The 20,161-nt window shown below is 30.9% G+C and overlaps 2 protein-coding genes across 5 annotated transcripts in view; one reads left to right on the top strand and one right to left on the bottom strand.

The window, feature by feature from the left end:
* The window catches only part of LOC117171383, a 370,121-nt gene that overhangs the window by 301,868 nt on the left and 48,092 nt on the right, over positions 1–20,161 (bottom strand). The gene's annotated exons all lie outside the window — the stretch shown is intronic.
* The window catches only part of LOC117171382 (golgin subfamily A member 6-like protein 22), a 159,526-nt gene that overhangs the window by 132,306 nt on the left and 7,059 nt on the right, over positions 1–20,161 (top strand). For all 4 annotated transcript variants that reach the window (XM_033358634.1, XM_033358632.1, XM_033358633.1 and 1 more), the window contains 2 exons: positions 13,691–13,980; positions 16,970–19,817. In XM_033358634.1, coding sequence (XP_033214525.1) covers positions 13,695–13,980; positions 16,970–19,817 — 3,134 coding nt within the window. In that variant the 5' untranslated portion in view covers positions 13,691–13,694. The remainder of the gene's footprint in view (positions 1–13,690; positions 13,981–16,969; positions 19,818–20,161) is intronic.

Below are 20,161 nucleotides of genomic sequence, written 5' to 3'. Positions count from 1 at the left end.
GAGTAAAGTCAAGATTAGAACTAAACTAGTGGCCCTGAAGCCCTCAAATATATAGGGCTGCTTATCTAATCGAAGGAGGAAGCTGTGACTATATTACAGCCCGTACCAAAATTTAAAAAAGTGAGATTACGCACAGTTCTACAAGTCCGCCTTCTTGGCACGTAATTTACTAGGTATTTTACCTGTTTTCTACGTAAAATACTTGACTTAGGTATTTTACGTAACAAACCTCCAGGTAAGCGTAACTGCACATCCCTGGTGGCTGCTACTTATATGCACCGGTTTCCCTGCCCTGCTCCACAAGCCGAACAAGCCAAAGATATTATAAACGTAGATGCGGTACAGTGTGTCAGAGTAGAGGAACTATATCTATAGGACATCATATTCTCCGCCCTATCCAGGTGCTACCCTCGCGTACTACGAAGTCGAATTCTGTTTTTCTCATTCTTCATAAAATATAACGGTAAATCAGTAGAAACATTTTTGAGGCTAGAAAAGATCTTAAGATTAAACCAGGTTTTTTTACAGTCTTTTTTTTAATGGCAAAAAAAAAAGTTTTCTTGAAAAATCAAAATTTTAATTTAAAAAAAAAACAGAAAGAAATTTCGAGATAATCAAGTGCTGAAAATTTTTTTTTCATAAATATATATATTTGTTTAATTTAAATAGTCAAATTTTTATACCAAAGAAACAAAATTTTTTAAGTTTTTAAACAATATTGCTTAAATTTAAAATAACAACAATTAAAACAAAATATATTTCTGCATAAGACATTTTAATTGAAAATGTAAATAGTTTTTTTTTAATTACGAAAGCTCCACGGAAAAATCGAATTGTTAATTTAAAAAATTAAAAAGAAACTTTGAGATAAATTAGTGCTGATTTGAAACCTGCAATGCTTGTTTGGAAATGTTATCAGGTTATTAAAATTATATTATAATATTTATATTAAAGTTATATTAATATTTATATTAAAGTTATATTAAGTTATATTAAAAACATTTCTGTGGCGAAATGTTGTCACAGGCTTATACAGCCCAATATGTCGAAGGCATTTTTGGTTAGAGTTGGATTTTTATTTGATCATTTTGCACGGGGCTCTCCCGGTATATATCATCAGTCACGAACGCATTTTTATAATGCAATAAAGTGATGTGATGAGAGCAGTGTGCCCAGACATATTGGACAAAGCCTGGTTTTTACCCCATCATTGACGGACTGGGTTGCAGTCAAGTACACGATGGGGGGACCTACAGCTTAAGGTGGGTTCCGAACCACCAGAACCTCGGTAAAGGTACATTGAAAAATTTCCAGAGGTGCCGGCTCAGGGATCGAACCCCGGACCTCTGAGGTGAAGTCCAAGTGTCTAACCAACTGAGCCACCGAGGCTCTTTTATTATTATTATTATTATTATTATTATTACACAAAAACATTTCTGTGTTGAAATGTTGTCACAGGCTTATACTGCCCAACATGTCAAAGGCATTTTTGGTTAGAGGTGGATTTTTATTTGATCATTTTTGCACGGGGCTGTCCCGGTATATATCACCAGTCACGGACGCATTTTTATAATGCAATCAAGTGATCTGATGAGAGCAGTTTGCCCAGACATATTGGACAAAGCCTGGTTTTACCCTATCATTGACGGACTGGGTTGCAGTCAAGTACACGATGGGGGGACCTACAGCTTAAGGTGGGTTCCGAACCACCAGAACCTCGGTAAAGGTACATTGAAAAATTTCCAGAGGTACCGGCTCAGGGATCGAACCCCGGACCTCTGAGGTGAAGTCCGAGTGTCTACCAAGTGAGTTATTATTATTATTATATATTATTATTATTATTATTATTATGATTAAAAGAATATTTTATTATCGAATCTCGTGCTTCGTACTAGATTTTTTCTAACATGCCAACATTTCTACATTATACTTTACACTTTTATATCAATTATAATATATTTTTATTTAACTCTGCCTGGGATTGCTTATTAAATAATTGCAAAATGAAGAGCAAATTGTATTTGTCATGATTATTTTTATATTTGTTTCTTATATTGCTTTAAATTCTATTCTAAGCTGCACTGAAACATGAATCATGTCAATAAATTTATATCATTACAATACATTATATGCATAAAAATTGATTCATACTAATTCTTATTTCCTTGTTTTTATCATTTTCTTTATTTTTAATTTTGTTTTTTACGATTAAGTAAAAACTACTGCGCATCTACGTAGGATCTAATAGAGGAACCTATATAGGGTCTAATAGAGGAACCTACATAGGGTCCTGTATAGGATCCTATGTCCGCTTTCGTATTTTCTGTGCTTTTTCCAAAAATTTAATTTTTTTATTTTTAATCTTATTTTTCACGATATCGAAAAATTATTTATAATAAATTTATAGATCTTTTTAGGCGAACTAATAATAGCTCTTTTTGGATGAACAAGTTTTGTCTCATTTTTTTCGTAGCTTGTGTCGAAAAGTGATTCATTATAAATTTGTAGTTCTTTCCAGGGCGCGCAATTTGAGCTTTTGCATTTTTTTCTTGCATAGTTTGATCAAAAAATGGAATTTTTGGATTTTTCATTATTTTTGTTAGGATCAAATTTGGAATGTTCAACTTTTCAACCAAATAAAAATAATTTATCATAATCTTGTGGGGCTTTCAAAAAGCAAAGTTTTTCGTCTCTTGGCTTTTTTTTCATATCATGTGTTGTTTGGCTTAAAATGTTCATTTTAGTATTTTTTTTGGATTTTGAGAATGCTCTAACTCTGATAATTTTCTTTTTATAGAAAAAAGTCATGGGGATAAATTGTTTGAATTTTAGAGTACTATGCACAACCGTACAAAGAATTTTTAAATCTTAAAAAAGTGGTTTCAACCATTTTTGGTACGATCAAATTTGGAATTTTCAACTATTCAACCAAATTAAAAAAGTTGTTATCATAAACTTGTAGGGATTTTAAAAAGCAACGTTTTTCTTTTCTTGTTTTTTTTCGTATCGTGCGTCGTTTGGCTTAAAATGTTCATTTTAGTTTTTTTTTATTTTGAACATGCTATACCTCTGGTAATTTTTGTCTTTTCGAAAAAAGTCTTTAGGATACATTTTTCGACCTTTAGAATACTATGAATAACTGTACAGAGAATTTTTGAATTTTGAAAAAAGTGGTCTCAAAACTATTCAAAATGTGCCCAATTTTGGAACTTTCATCCAAAATGGCTGGCTAACGAACTTGACCTTTAGTTTAGGATACTAAACGAGTGTACCAAAGGAAATTTGACAAAAACTGGGGGGGGGGTCAAATTTTACACAAATCCAATACCTTCTCTGATGAGAATGTAAAAATTGAACGGTGAGTGATTTTACAAGACGATTATGGATCTGTTCAAAATGATTTAATTGACATATTTTAACGTTAAAATTTAAAATAATTTAATTTGGAAGCCGTAGTAGGGACACAAAAAAACCACTTCAAATTAATAGATTCTTAAATGAACGCCTTTATCCAATTTCAAAATCATATTGGAAATATTATTTCAGTATAAAATATTCTATTTTTAACCTATTCAATTTGAAAATTAAAAAAAAAACCGGACAATTTTCATCAGTAAACAATTCGAAACTGTAAAAATTCCCGAAATTGTAACATTGTCGAAATATAAAAGTTCCAGATTGAAAAACTCTCGACAATTTATAATCCTGCAAAGTTTGTTTCATTTGAAGCTTACGTGTTCTTAAATTTATTTTTATATAACATTTTTATACAATTATTGTTATTTTAAATTGAAGCAATAACATTAAAAAATTTAACATTAAATAAAGTCTCTTTAATACAAAATATTTGATAATCGTATTTTTAATAAATAAATGATATTGATTACAAAACTATTTTATGAATTTCTGCAATTCGGGAGTTTTCTAGTTTGTATATTTTATAATTGAACAGCATTCGGCCTGCAATTTTTTGATTCCAGAATTTCCAAATTCAATAATATTTACAAACTGCCCAAAATTTCATTATTCTGGAATTTTTAAATGTGGGATTTTCAGATTTCGGCATCTTATAATTTTAGGAAGTTTACAGTGTCGGGAATTTTTTTATTCGGAATTTTTCAATCACCCCGAAAATATTTTAAAATATTTCGAGTACGCTGTATCAATTATAATAGTTTAAAGCTGATTTAAAAATATGTTTTCTAGAACATGATATTTTTTATGAATGTGCCAGTGAAATTCTGTTAGTCTAATTTTGTTTGCCAATGCGAAACGTAATCTAGTTTAAAAAGGCCGTCTTAACATCTAAAAACTGAAAGAGCAATTTTCCTATCACTTGAAATTATAATGATATTTTTATAAAAATGTTAGAATATATAATAATTAAGAAAATGGAAAATACATACGAGATTTTGATTATACGAATAATCTAATCAATCCATAGAAAGTGCAGGCCACAAAAATAAAAATAAATACTTAATAATATTAAAGAACTATATATTGAAATTGCACTAAAATTTTTATCAGTTTAAATAAAAATATAATAGTATAAAATAATAAAAATTATAACTTATAAAAAAATGTAAATTATAAGAAATAATTTTAGAATTAGTGGAAAATATATGAAATTGTAATATAAATTGCTCATGGACTTTTATCTGTAGTATTTATTAAAATAACAGTGTTTTGCAAAGTTATAAATGTAAAAATGTTTTAATTGGCAATTTACTTTCAATCTAAATGGTTCTTGAGAGGGGAAGTGACTTTTTTCGCCGGATGTGCCTCTATATTTATGGCGGGTAACTAAGCCTGCTCCGCATCTACGTTTATATCATCTTTAAACAAACTAACTTCCCAGGCTACCCACAAACTTATTCAAACACTCAAAATATCGCTCACTTTTGCACTTCTATTATTTTCATCAAAAAATTCAGCATCACACAATCACCGCTACCAAATACTTTCACGCCAGAAACGGACGCCAAAATGAAAAGTTAATTTTATACAAAAATAATAAAATTTTCAACCGAAAAAGATGAATTTCCAGCAAAAAATGTAGTTTTTAAGCCAAATAGTTTAATTTTTAACGAAAAACGATTAATGTTTAACCAAAAATGGAATAATTTAATTTACATCTGAAAACTCTAATTCTCAATTGAAAAATATTTTGATTGAAAGTTAATTCTTTTTAATTGAAAAGTCTATTATTATATTTTTTATTAAAAATTAATATGATTTGGCAAACATTTCTATACAATTTGGATGAAGATTGAATCATCTTGTCGAAAGTTATTTTCTTGTTTAAAATTAAGTTTTTATCTGAAAATGTAACTATTTCATTTTTGATTGAAATTAAACTATTTTGTTGAAAATTCTTTCTTTTTTTGTTCAAAATAAATTTTTTAAGCAAAAAATTTAACTCTTATATTTCTGGTAGAAATACGATTGTCTTTAGTTTAAAATTAAACTGCTTAGTTAAAAATTTATTTTTTTGGTGAAATTCATAAATTTGGGTAGAATATTAAACTTTCTTTTTCGAGATCTCGCCCTTTGGGCTTGAAAATTCCTGAATTTAGTTAAAAAAATTTCCCTTTTTGAGCAATTGGAAATATTATAATAAAATAATATATTTTTTGTTAAAAAAGAATAATTTTTTAATAAATATTTAAATATATAGTTGTAATATGAACTTTCTTTTTAAAACTTCAGTTTTTGTTGAATTCAAATTTTGATTGAAAATTCTACTAGTTTGTTGAAAATTTAATTATTTGTGAAAAATTCTACTATTTTGTTAATTAAAATTAAAATAGTCTTTTTGGATAGAAAAGTTGTACTTTTAGATTGAAAATTCAATTGTATTCTAAAAAATTCGTCTTCTTCGCTTAATGGTTCAAACATTTGGTTGTAAGACCCTCTGAGTTGAAAACTTAAATTTCGCGGTTGAAAATACATCTGTCTTCTTAAACCGTTTTTTTTATTTTTGAAGATTTAAATATATGTGTTTATAATGAATTTGTGCTTAAAGTTTAATTTTTTCACATTCTCATCAAGAGAAGGTATTAGATTTGTGTAAAATTTGACCTACCCCGTTTTTGTCAAATGTCCACGTTTTTCGACAGAATTGACAGATTGGATTGGCCTTTGGTATACTCTTCTAGTGTCCTAAAATAAAGGTCAAGTTCGTTAGCCAGCCATTTTGGGTGAAAATTCAAAAAATGAGTGTATTTTGACAATTTTTGAGACCACTTTTTTCAAAATTCAAAAATTGTCTCTACGGATATTAAAAATTTTTAAAAACACACGAAAATCAACAATTTAAGCCAAATAACGCACGATATGAAAAAAAGTCGAAAGACGAAAAATGTTTCTTTTTTAATATCCTACAAGATTATTCTAACAACTTTTTGAGTTTTTCTGAAAAATTGAAAATTCTAATTTTGACGGCATCAAAAAAATAATGAAAAATCAAAAATTATATTTTTCGGTTAAACTGTGAAAATAGGTGAAAAGATGGTTTAACAAAAGTTGTGCATTTTAAAAAGATCTACAAGTTTATTTGAAATCACTTTTTAATAGCATGCGTATTTTGGGTTTTAATCGTGAAAAACTATATTGACAATAAAAAATCAGCCCGCTGCGTGGGCACATTCTCATCACAACTAAGGTTTTTTAATTTTCTTATTCGTCTCGTGTGTGGATTTTTGAAAAATTTACTTTTTTTCAAATTTTCTTAATGCTATTCTTCACGATTCGAACAAAAAACAGAACTAACAAAACATTATTCATGACAAATTAATTATTTTTTACATTCTCATCAAGAGAAGGTATTAGATTTGTGAAAAATTTGAAAAAATTATATTTTTTCAAAACAACTTTAATAAACAAATACATTATTTGAGCATCTGTCGATGGAAAATTAATTTTTTCGATATCCTAATTAAAACTGTTGACATAGAAAAAACGAATTTTTCTGTCGACAAATCCCTGATTAATGCATTTGTTTATCAAATTTGTTTAAAGAAATAATAAAATTAATCAACTTATTATATATGTTGCTGAAATTCCCATTAAGTTCCCATATGAAAATACTAGCATTTAAAATACCGAATTTTTCTTGTACAAAATGCCCGAATAATGCATTTGTTTATTACATTTTTTGAAAAGATCATAAGATTAATAAACAAATGATGAATTTTGTGGCAAATATCATAAAGTTCCGAATTTAAACAAATGTACATAGAAAAAAAACTAATTTTTCTGTCGAAAAATGCCTGATTACAGCATTTTTTCATAAAATTTGCTTATAATATAAAAAATTATAATCGTGAGAAAAATTTTTTAATATCCTACAATTTTCATTCAAATGTCTTACAATATAATTAGAAAAAACGTATGATTATGGAAAATCATAGAAAACATTTTTTCAACAAATAATTTGTTTATACAAAATTTTGTTGTTTAATGTATAATATTGGAACATCTTTAGCTAATATTAATTTATGAAATTTCGGCGATTTTAACACTTTTCCTGTTATTGACGAGCACTGTGAACGCCGAATAGATAAAATGGCCATTTTTTCATCTTATTTGTTTAATTAAAAAAATTGTAAACCTAATTGAAAAATCAGGCTCGAAAACTCTCTTAGAAATCTTAACAGCTTTTTTCAAATTTTTTTGTTCAAATCGCTTAATATTTGTGGGCTGTACTTTATTTTGAACCAAAAATTACATGTTTCTCCCACTGTGGGCCGGGAATGTGAAAATAAGATCATATGAACTCCCATCTAACACAACGCTGCTGAAAGTTGGTTGAAATTCTCAGCATAAAACACTAAGGGGCCATCCATATACCACGTGGACACTTTAGGGGGGGAGGGGGAGTATGGCAAAATTCCATGCTTGACCACGAGGGGGACCGGGTGGGTCGGGCTAGAATCCACGTGGACACACATTTCTCTAAATCTGTAGAAAATATACTGAAATGAGACAAGGCATACTCTAGGTATACTCGAACTTTTATATTGTGCTCGCGCACAATATAATTTTTTTTTTATTTTTTTTTATTATAATTTTTTTCACGCCCTTTCATTTAAAATTCAACTCATGTTTAAGCTCACGTTCAAAAGCTAATACGAATTTCTTTAGCTAATTCATCGCTCCTTTTGGACTTCTTGTAGTCCAGGAGCTCGCGACAATTCTATGGACATCATTTCAGTACTCACTAAAATTTCAGATTCTTTTGTTTTCATGGTCAACAGTTCGAAATTGGTTGACTGACTAACAGCTGTTAGTGTATTTTGCAACAATTTATCGTTAAACTGGTCAAAAATTCGAGTAAAAAAAAGTAATTTTAGTACTCTTAAAACCCACAGGGGATAATTATTTGAATTCTAACAACTAACAATAATTTTGACTGGCAGCTTCTCGGTGGTGCCAAAGTTCACTGGCAAACCGTCAAACATGTCAAAAATTCGAGTAAAAAAACTTCATTTAATTATTCTTCAAACCCACATGGAATGATTGTTTGAATGCTAAAAACTAACAAGAAGTTTGACTGGCAACTCCTCAGTGGTGCCAAAGTCGACTGGCAGGCTGTCAAACATGTCAAAAATTCGAGTGAAAGAACGTCAATTTAGTACTCTTGAGATTCATTGGAAATGATTGTTTAAATGCTGAAAACGGTGGTGCCAAAATTGACTGGCAGGCTGTCAAACATGCCAAAAATTCGACTGAAGAAATGTCATTTTAATTCTCTTGACACCCATTGGAGATGATTTTTTAGGTGCAAAGAACTAACAAAAATTTTGACTGGCAGCTACTGAGTGTGCCAAACTTGACTAGCAGGCTGTCAAACATATAAAAAAATGACAGGATGACAATTAGAACTTTTATTTTAGTGCTCTTGAAAGCCATATGGGATGATTGTTTCAGTGCAAACAACTAACAAGAAGTTTGACTGACAGCCCTTGAGTGTTACCAAAGTTGACTGGCAGGCTGTCAAACGTGCCAAAAATTCTAGAGAAGAAACGTCATTTTAGTACTCTTGAAACCCATTGGGAATGGTTGTTTGAATGCTGAAAAGTAACGAAAAATTTGACTGGCAGCTTCTCGGTGGTGTTAAAGTTGACTGACAGACTGTCAAGCATATAAAAAATTACAGGATGAAAATTAGTAGAGTCATTTTAGTACTTCTGAAACGTATCGGCGATGATTTTTTAGGTGCTAAGAAGTAGGATCATAATTGATTGACTGTTCCTCAGTGGTGCCAAATTTGACTGGAAGACTATCTAGAATGTCGAAAATTCTAATGAAAAAACGTTATTTTAGTTCTTTTTAAACCCATTGAGGATGATTGTTTTGTTGCAAAGTTGACTGACATTTTAATCAGCAACCGAATGAAAGTTTTGTCCTTTTCATTAACTAAAATTTTCATCCATAGGATACTTCTCTAAAACTAATATGTATATAAAAAAAGAAACTACTTTGGCACCATTTAGGAGCAGCCATTCAAACTTCTCGTTAGTTTTTAGCATCGAAACAATCTTTCCCCGTGGGGTGGAAGAGTACTAAAATGACGTTTTTTCACTCGAATTTTTGACATTTTCGACAGACTGCCAGTCAACTTTGGCACCACTCAGGAGTAGCCATTCAAACTTCTCGTTAGTTTTTATCATCCAAAAAATCATTCCCCGTGTATTTGAAGAGTACTAAAATGACATTTTTTCACTAGAACTTTCGACGATTTAGCGATAAATTGTTGCAAAATGCACCACCCGCTGTTATCCAGTCAACGAATTTCGAACTGTTGACTATGAAAACAAAAGAATGTGAAATTTTAGTGAGTACTAACAGGACGTTCATGGAGTTGTCGCGAGCTACCGGACATTTTGAAGACTAATAGTGTCTATATTTTCATAAAATATGTCCACGTGGACAAGGTACAGGGGAGGGGCTTGTTAAAATTCCACGGCTGCCCACGAAGGGGGAGGGGGGGTAAAGTGGTGAAAAATTGTCCACGTGGTATATGCATGGCCCCTAACCACCTATGACTCTTGGTTGAAACTAATCGCCTTCCACCCCCGCCCCCAAACCTTCGTTAATCGAAGTTTTGTGGGTCACTGAGATAGGGATTTAATTTAGTAGTTGAAAAAAGGTAAGGCTGATGCTTCGACCATATGTGCTACGTTTAAATCGAAAAATAATATTGGAAATGAGTACATTTAGTTTTTGAAAAACCGGCAGAAGTTGCAGTAAAATGTTTAATAACAATTTTTCTAAAGGAATGCGCATTTTTTTAAAAAGAGACAATGAAAGTACGTCTGTTTTAATATCAATGCATGTTATGAATTATAATAATATACATTTATGGAAGTGATATACAGGTTGAGATACAAATTCGAGTGCGAAGCATGAGATACGTGATGAGAAAGTATTCGTTAAAGCCAAAGGAGCTTTAACAAAAAAGAAGTCTCTATCACCAAATTACTCTTGTCGGCGTTTTGACCTTTACTATAAAAAAATCTGTGCATAAGTGTAAGGAATATAGAAAGACCGAGCGCGGAGCGCGAGAAAAATATATTATCGAGTGCGAAGCATGAGAACCGACAGTCGCGCGCCCTAGGCGCGCTCAAACTTGCGAGCCGCGTGCGCAGCGCTCTATGAGAATGTGCCCGCGAAGAGGGCGGGCTTTTTGTTTAAAAATTCTCCATTTGTTTAAAAATTCATCTTTGTACGTTGAAACTTCAAAAATGTTGTGGAAAATTCCTCTCGTTTACGTGAAAGTTGAACTATTTGGTTGTAAATGCAACTGCTTGGTATAAAAAGATTTTTTGTCTGTGAAAATTCAACTGTTTGCTTGAAAAATAATTTTTCTTCTTTGAAATTTGAGCTTTCCGTGTTGAAAACTTCATTCTGTTTTAAAACATTTGACTTTTTAGTCTTTAAACTTTAGTCTTTCGTTGAAAATTATTCTTCTTTCGCTAAAATCCATAATAGTAAACTCTTAATGGAATTCTAATAATATTTGCATTTTCGTAATTGGCTCATAAATGATTTGGTATCACTGTTATATTCGGTTGAAGGCATTTAACAGTTAAAATGAATAAATAACGGTCCGAAATGGTTAAGAGATGACTAGATATGTAACAGAACTTATTATTTGGAGAGCTAATTAATTCAGACTTATCGATATACCACTGAATGAAAATGTGCCGGTATCGCCAATTACGGTCTTTAATTATCGATTCCGGTTCACTTGGCACAAACTCCTAATTTTTTCTTTGTTACGTGAACGTGCTCGCGAATTCAAATCAACTTTGATAACTTCCATCTCACACCGCTTTTATCACCTAGATTTTCTGACTCTGACGTTTTAGTGACTTTCATTATAATTTTTCTTTGTACTCCTTAATAAATTACAAACTTTCACGAGTCTCCGTTCTTCCAATATCGCAAAAAGTGTTTTAAAAATAAAATAATATTGCAATTCATGAAATTGTAGATCAAGTTCAAGTTTTAATTTATATTTTAATTTGAAAGAATTAGGGGCCATGCATAAATTATGTAATTCTTTTAGATGAGGGGGGGGGGCATATGGAATCACTCAAAAGAAAGTTAACCCGATACGATTAGGAGAAAGCTATTTGTCTTACTTACATATAGAAAATATAAACTCTAATAATTAAATAAATGAGTCACCTTCATGCAAATGAATTGATTTAGTTTAAAAACAATTTTTTATCTGAAAATTTAACTAGTCTATTTTTGGGTGAATGGTTGTCTTTTTCATTGCAAAAATTGAATTACTTTGTTGAAAATTCATGTAATTTATTAAAAAGTCGCTTTTAATATGTTTTAGTTAAGGATTCAAATATTTTGATAACAACTCTTCCTCTTTGGTTAAATTGCTCTTTTTTATTCAAAATTAACAACTGTTTAGTTAAGATATGAACTTAATTTTTTGGTTGAAGATTCATCATTTTCGTTAAAAATGTTACCATGTTTTTGAAAATTCGTTTTTGTTTCATTTTAAATTAAGATTACTAGCTGAAAATGTAACTAGTTATTTTCAAATCCCCTTATTAGGTAGACATTTAATCCTCTTGGTTTAAAATTTAATTATTTGGTTAAGAATGCGTGTATTTTGAAAGAAAATCGATTTCTTGTTGTAGTGGAAAATCAATTTTTTAATTAAATATACATCTGTTTGGTGTTTTTTTTTAATTGAGGATTCAAATATTTTGTTGAATTCGTCTGTTTTGGTTAGATTTCTCTATTTTTTATTTTGAATAAAAAAATTTTCGAATTGGAATATCAACTTATATTTTTGGTAGAAATTGACTCTTTTTCGTTTAAAATACGTCTTTTTAATTTGAAACCTCCAAAAATTTGTAGAAACTTCATTTATTTAGTTAAAAAATTATACGTTTTGTTGGAAATTTTTTCTTTGTGAAAATTCCGAAAAGAAATTTTTAAGTTTCCTACAGATTTTGATACCTTTCAATGTGATACCAAAGGTTATCAAGATCCCTGGGAAAATTTCTTGAAAACGATAATATTCGAAATAGAAAATTCCCAAAATTATAAAACTGCCAAAAATTAAAAATTCTCAAGTTCACAAATATAAACAATTAAATTATTGCTTGAATAATCAATAATTAATTAAATAAAAAGTATGCTTATTAAATACAAGTAATTTATTCGATTCATTATTTTATTATTTAACTATTCTTTATTATTTAGATTCGGCGATTTCAGGTCCAGATCATGCCGAATTTTTCATTTGGTAAAAATGTGTAGACGACAAAAAATTAGCAAAAAGTAGTGGGGGACTTAAATTATTTCTGTGAAAAATTACAGCGTAGGGGTGTGAGGATGTAAAATACATTATTTTTGTAACTTAACTCCGGAATTTCCTTGTGTTGGTAATTTTACAATCTCGGATATTTTATAATTTCGAAAAAAAATCTAGAATATTTTAAGGCAATTTTTTTAATATTAAAAGAAAAAAAATGAAGATGAACTCGAGTCGGTTTAAAAAAAATTTATGAATTTTGACGATACTAAAAATATTTTAAAACTTGAAAAGATTTCCGAAAATTTGGTAAAATGCTGTGAAATAAAAAAGTATCTTTTGAAATTTTGTACTCTTTTCCGACATATCAGAAGTTTTCAATAATGTTTTAGAATTTTCCAAGAATCTTAAGAATATTATATTTATATAACCTTAAAAACAGACTAATGTTTTCCTAAAATCTAATTCAAGCTCGAGATTAAGTGTTCATAAATTTGAAAAAATAAACAGTTATTCAAAAATTTTATTTTGAATTAGAAATTATTTTCCCCCTCAAATCGAAAAACCACACGCGATTTATAATGCTGGTTGAAATAAAAATGCAGTGATAACAAAAAAAGAATTTTAGGAGAGCAATTTACTGGAACTTTCCACTTGAAAAATTAGGTAAGTTTATCCTCTGATAAAAACAAAGTTAAAAAAGAGGATTTTGTGTCGTGTTTCGTATTCCTCTCGGAAGCCGCAAATGGGTGAAAAACGATGAAGTTTTCAGGGGTAGATGTAGAATTGTAGAATGGCAGAGGCATTATTGTGCAGAGAAGAGGAGAGTGTTACCATCTGACGGGCGGGCGTGTTGTTTTATTTAAAAAATAATGGCGAACATCCGTTTGATTGCAGGAGGATGCAGCCAGGGGTGACAGTGGCTCTGGCCACAGTCTGGTTAGCAGGCGCAACGGGAGTACTATCTGCCACCCTCTACCCTTTCCCACCCTTCCTCGATCAATACGCCCCCCAACTACCCCCAAACCATCATGCAGTTATCCAAGGACCTCAGGGCCACCCAAACTGGAACTTCCAGGATCCTACGAAGGATCTTCTTACAACCAAAATCGATCAAACATCCAACGCTCACCAGCCGATCGAATCCTCGAACTTAAAACCATCCCTGAGACCATCTCTACTTTACGGTACTATTAACTTCTTAACAGACTGTATAAATATTTAAGTATTTTAACTATCAAGTGATAGTTTTCTTTGAGAAAGATCCTACAATAGGGTGTCTCATGGAATCCTTTATTTTTTATTTTCTTAACCCTTGAATTTCTTTCTTTTGGTGACAAAACAATCCCATATTTCCTGCAGATTATAAAAATATATATATTTGAAGTTCGCTATGGGGATTTTTATGTCGAAAATTCAAATTTTTAAATTTTATAAATTTTCGTTTCCTTTTTATTAAGCATTGCATCTTGTGAAATACAGGAAATTCTTTATTAGGATGCCAGATGACCCTTAAATTCTGTTTGTTATGAACAAAACTTTATAATTTTTGTATTAAAATCCTCAAGGTGTCGACTATTTTTCTATATTGTCCAACATGGTAGGGGGTACATGGTCAAAATCATTTTTAACATGAGATAAATTCAGATATGTACATCGCTAAAAACAAAAGTTTAACAATTTAATAGAAAATTCAAAGATTTGTTCGTAAGATTCACTGCTTTGTTGAAAATTCAATTTTTAGTTGAGGATTTATGATTTTAGTTCAAAATTCTTTTCTTTGATCGACAATTTAACTATTTTACTTGAAATTTTGTTGTTGTTTAAACTGATTAGCTAAAAATTTTGTGGTTGTAGAAAATCACGCTCTTTGTTAAAAATGCAAATATTTAGCTGAAAATTAAATTGCTTTTGATTAAAAAATTCTGGTTCAAAACTATTAAGAGTCCAAGTATATTGAAAAATGAAAATTCGTTTTTTTATTGAAAGTTAATTTTTTAAAGTGAATATTTAACAAGTTGGTTGGAAATTCAATTGTTTGGTTAAACATTAACTTTTTTGTTGAAAATTAATATTTTCGGGTTGAAAATTCCACTGTTTTTAGAATACATACAGAAAAATTAAGCCATTGTATTTTTGGTTAAAAATTAATCTTTTTTAATCTAAAAATTTAACTGTTTGGTTGAAAATTCATGTAATTTGTTTAAAATTCGTCTTTTTGGTAAAAAATTAATCTCTCTTGGTAGAAATATAATTTTTTTGGTTTAAAAATGCAACTGTTCTTTTTAAAATAAATCTGTTTTCATCGAGGATTCAACTACTTTGTTGAGTTTTTGTCTTTATTGTTCAATTCAGCTGCTTTCAATAAAAAATGAAAATCTTTCCTTGGTTAAAATGTCAACTATTAAAATTATGATCAACTTCTATACTATTATACTATTATACTCTTATACTATTATACAATTATGCTATTATACTATACTACTATAAACTATTAAAACTTCTTTGTTAATTCATTAGAAACAATCAGATTTTACGATATCTCACTCCCTATGAATCATCTTACATATTTTTTTGATAACCCATACATAAATTCACAAAAAAAATGTAGTCGGAATAAATGACCTAAGATAAAGAGGGGAGGGTCAAAACTTACGGACTGTAGCAAAGGGGGCACGAGATTCAACATTTCAGAAAAAAATGTACATAATTTATCTACAGCCTTTTCAGTCAAGAAAAAAAAATGTCAACCAAATTATAATTTGAGAGGAAAAATAATATTTGATAAAAAATAAAAATTGTGACTAACTATTTATTTGGTTTTGAAAATACATAAATATAATTCCCCTAGGATTCTGAAAACTTTATAAAGATCTTTAAATATTTCAGATATATTCAAAAAATTATCTCGACAATTTTTATCTTTTTTTTTTATCACTTGTCGAATTTTAATAACAATTGAAAAATATTTTATAATTTTCAGAAATGTTTCAAAGTTTTCAAATATTTGTAATCTCTTTCAAACTTTTAAGATTCTTAAATATCTACCAAACTGAATCGAATTATTCCTTAAATTTTGAAAATTTAATCAAAATGATTAAAAAAATGCCGTTAAAACTTCCAGATTTTTTTAGAGATATTTTTAAATCTTTCAAATGTTTTGAAATCTTTCCAAATATTTTATTAAAATTGATTATTAAAAAAAAATCATGTAAAATTTTTCCAGACCTTTCAGAAAACTTTTTTTTTTCTCTTGAAACCTTTAAAAATAACTCAAATGCTTTAAAGTTTTATCTTGAAATCATGAAGAATCTACATATAGATTTGAATTTTTGGAAATCTTTTCAAATTTCAAAAATAAAATGTTTCAAATCTTTTAAAGTTAAAAATGACTTCTCCCACATTTTTTTAGTTAAATATAAAAAGAGGTACTAAAGATTTTTATTTCACAATAGTTTATCCAATTTTTGTTTGTTTGACAACATTATTTTTTTGATGTAGTACAAGTATTCCTTAATTTTGTATCAATAGTAGAAATTGTCATCAGCAAAGTAAGGAATATTTCCTTAGACTTTCATAATAAAAAAAAATTGTGGATGCATATATATATATAATCGGGGAAAAAAGGAGATCATTTGCTCACAAAATAAAGAAATTTTTAAATCAAGGTTTTAGAAAATAAGAAAAAAAGGATTTCATATTTCAAGTGTGGTAAAGTATTATTTTAGGGTGCTAAAATTTTCATACTATTTCTTACTAATTCAAAAATATTTCATTGTAGAAATCGACTTGTGATTGCATATTTTAAATATTATCTCCGCTTTTAAGTTGAAAACTGTCTTTCTGTAGAAAGACTTCTTCGAAAAAAAAGAAAATCCTTGTTATTTTCCAACTTTCAGTTCCAGTTAAATTGAGCAAAAGTGGATTTAAAAATTCAAAAGCAAGGAAACTTTATCTGTAGCCTGAGATGATATTTTACCCAATTTCAGTATATTTATTCCCGTAGATTACAATAAAGCAAAAAAAAGGAAGAACAAATGCAGCGAAAAAGTTTTGCGATCTTGGTTAGAGATTTTAGACGAGTAGGGTACGGTCTTCTTGCTACATCCCTTGTATTTTTTAAGTTGGAAAATAAAACGACTGAGAATTTCTTTGAATTATGTAAAACTCTTTCAGGATCTCCAGATACTTCTTATGGAATTGTTCCTAGGCAGAAGGACTCTGATTTTTCCTTCAACGATCATATCGGAGTCGGAACCCAGTCAGAAGATTCAAGGAAGGTCAGGGAGAAACGTCAAAAGCAGACCTTCGATAAGAAAGTAACTGCTCGTCAGAGGGACTTGTTTATTGCGCAACAAAAGAAAGCTGCCTTAGAAAGAGAAGATTCTGATGATTACGACTCGTTTCAGGATCAAGGGCCTGGCTCCATCGAGGTCTATAGATTAGACCTTTTCGAAGAGGACTCCTTGTTCGGTCGAAATTCCCTAAAAGAGAACGAAGAGATAATAAAGGCAAGAAAGAAAATCGAAGAAACTATTCTTGGAGAAAATGGAAAGGTTGAAAATGAAGAGAAGACTAAGAAATCAGAAAAGAAGTTCAAGGGTAAAAAAGGTAAGGCCAAGAATAAAACTAAATTAGCCAAGAATAGAAAGGAAGCACATAAGCCACAAGAAAAGGTAAAGGAAAGTGAAAAGGAAATTCAATCAGAGATAGTCCCTTCGTTATACGATCTGAAAACAAGTTTTAAAGCTGAGAAGCAGTTTCTAAATCCAAAACCAAATTTTTCCAATCAGTTGGAAGACGATGGAGCGCATAAATTATTTGGAAAGGGAGGAGTCCCGGAATTACAGGTTGGATGTGAGGGATTGGAAGAGAGTTTCAGAGATAAGAGGGATACATCCAATAGTGAAGATCACAAAGATGTGAAAATTCATCCACAACCAGCGAATATTGTGGATGTGCAGCTTCTTTTTGAATCGGATGAAGATGAAGACCCTCAGGGTGTGTTTTATGAAGACAGAGATGAGCTTATAAAACTGAGAAAGTTGGAGAAAGAGTTGCAAAATCCACCTCCTCCTAGAGGTGATATACCAATAGATTTGCAAGAGGAATATCATAAAAAGGAGAAGTTGCCAGTTCGAGGAGATTTGGCCTCTATTTTTTTGAATAATAACTCATCTGATCTAAATGAAGATACTTATTCATACAATGGTCGTAAGTTGTTATCTATTTCTGAAATATCGCCTCCAAAGAGGAGGAAACGAGACTCAGGAGGTTGGGATGGAGTTATGTGGGGCTTTGCAGAAGATGAGGGAATTTTGCCTGATGATGAATTGCAGACAGATGAAAAAAGGCGAGAGGAAGAGAAAAGAAGAGAAGAAGCAGTGAGAAGGAGAGAAGAAAGGAGAAGAGAAGAAGAAAGGAAGAATCATCATCGAGGTTCCGAAGATAGAAGGGAGGAAGCTGAAAGGATTAGAAAAGAGCATGAAAGAAGGTTCGAGGAAAGAGAAAATAAAAGAAGAGAGGAAAGGAGAAGGTTGGAGGAAGAAAAAAGAAAGTCTCATCAAGGACGAAATGAACATAATCTTGAAGCAGAACGAAGAAGACATGATGAAAAAAGAAGAATGCAGGATGAACAAAGAAGGATGAGCGATCATAGGAGGAATTGGCCAATGGATGATCAGAGGAAACAAGAACATAGAAGACGAGAGGAGGAAGAAAGAAGAAAGCCAGAAGATGAAAGAAGAAGATCAGATGATGAAAGAAGAAGACAAGATAATGAAAGAAGGTCAGATGAACATAGGAGAAGAGAGCATGACAGAAAGCCAGAGGAGATAAGGAGATCCGAAGAAAGGAGACCAGAAGACGAAAGGAGGCATGACGAAGAAAGGAGAAGACATTTAGAGAGAAGAAGACACGAGGAAGAAAGGAGGAGACACGATGAGCAGAGAAGAAGAGAGGAGGTTGAAAGAAGAAGGATCCAGAATAAAAATCTGGTCCCCTCAAATTCGATGCGCCCAGACAAAAAACAAGAAGAAGAAAATGAAAAGAAATTAAAAGATTACATACAAAGGAATACTCCCATTGTGGTTGATTCTAGAAGACAGTCAGGGGATTCAAGATCAAGAAAAGCAGAAGACAGGAGAAGAAATCGACCTGAAAATTTAATGAGGTTTAGAGATCCTTATGAAAATAGACACCATCATAGAGAGCCTGTTTGGTTAGAGTCTAAAAGAGCGATGGAGTCCACAAGAGAATACAATATAAGTGATGCAACAAATCTCGAGCATCAAAGAAGACATGGGCCATCACCACCGAGTGATGTATGGCGCAGAAATGGTATGGACGATATAAGGAGAAGGCCAGATGTGAGGAGGATGGAGGAGGAAGGGAGAAGGTATGATAGTAAGAGGATAGATGAAGAGCAAGAGGATAAAAGGAGGGCTGATAGGATGAAGATGGAATTAGAAGGAAAGAGGTTAGAGGAAGAAGATTTAAGAAGGAAGTCTTTAATGTATCAAGAGGAGAGAAAGTGGCATGAGAGAATGAGGCAGCAGGCTGAAAGGATGAGGCAAGAGTGGATGCACGAGTCTAATAGAAGAGCTCAGTCTGACCGGAAACCTGTCTGGAGTAGGTACCAACCACCTCGATCTAATAATAATGAGAAGGGGTACCAATATCCTTCGCCCACGGATAATTTAAACAACAAAGGGTACCTACCTCCTCCTGATATAAATAATAAAGGGTATCAACCTCCTCCTGATTTGAATAATAAAGGGTACCAACCTCCTGCTGATATGAATAATAAGGGGTACCAACCTCTTTCAGATTCAAATAATAAGGGGTATCAACCTCCTTCAGATTCAAATAATAAGGGGTACCAACCTCCTGTGGATCTAAATAATAAAGGTTACCAACCTCCGAGATTTAATCCTGAGTTTGAGAGAGATCGGCAAAGGCTGGACCAAGAGAGGAGGAGAATGGAAGCTGAAAGGCAGGCCAGAAATCGAGGAACAGATGACAGGTAATGTACATATTTCAGAAATAAAAATAGATATCAATTAAGTCCCACTAAAAAGTGAATTTTAGAGAAGTTACGTTTATTGACATAAAATAAAGGAAAAATTAATTAAAATTGTTCATATAAAATAAAAACATTAAAACCTTTAAAAGAGCTTAAGATAAAGGTTATAAATATACTCTACTTCTACTATCCTAATAATATTTCTAAAAACGTATTTACCAAATCATGGCGAAACTACACCGCAAACAGCAAACAGGCTTACTAATTAATACTCTCTGATTTGGTATATTATTTTGGGATATTTTGAAAATTAAATTCTTTTGAATTCTTCTGAGTTTGTTGAA

This window comes from Belonocnema kinseyi, chromosome 4, assembly GCF_010883055.1.
Source record: "Belonocnema kinseyi isolate 2016_QV_RU_SX_M_011 chromosome 4, B_treatae_v1, whole genome shotgun sequence".
In the NCBI taxonomy this organism is placed as follows: domain Eukaryota; kingdom Metazoa; phylum Arthropoda; class Insecta; order Hymenoptera; family Cynipidae; genus Belonocnema; species Belonocnema kinseyi.
The sequence above is the reverse complement of the archived record's forward strand: the minus strand, read 5'-3'. Positions and strand labels throughout refer to the sequence as shown.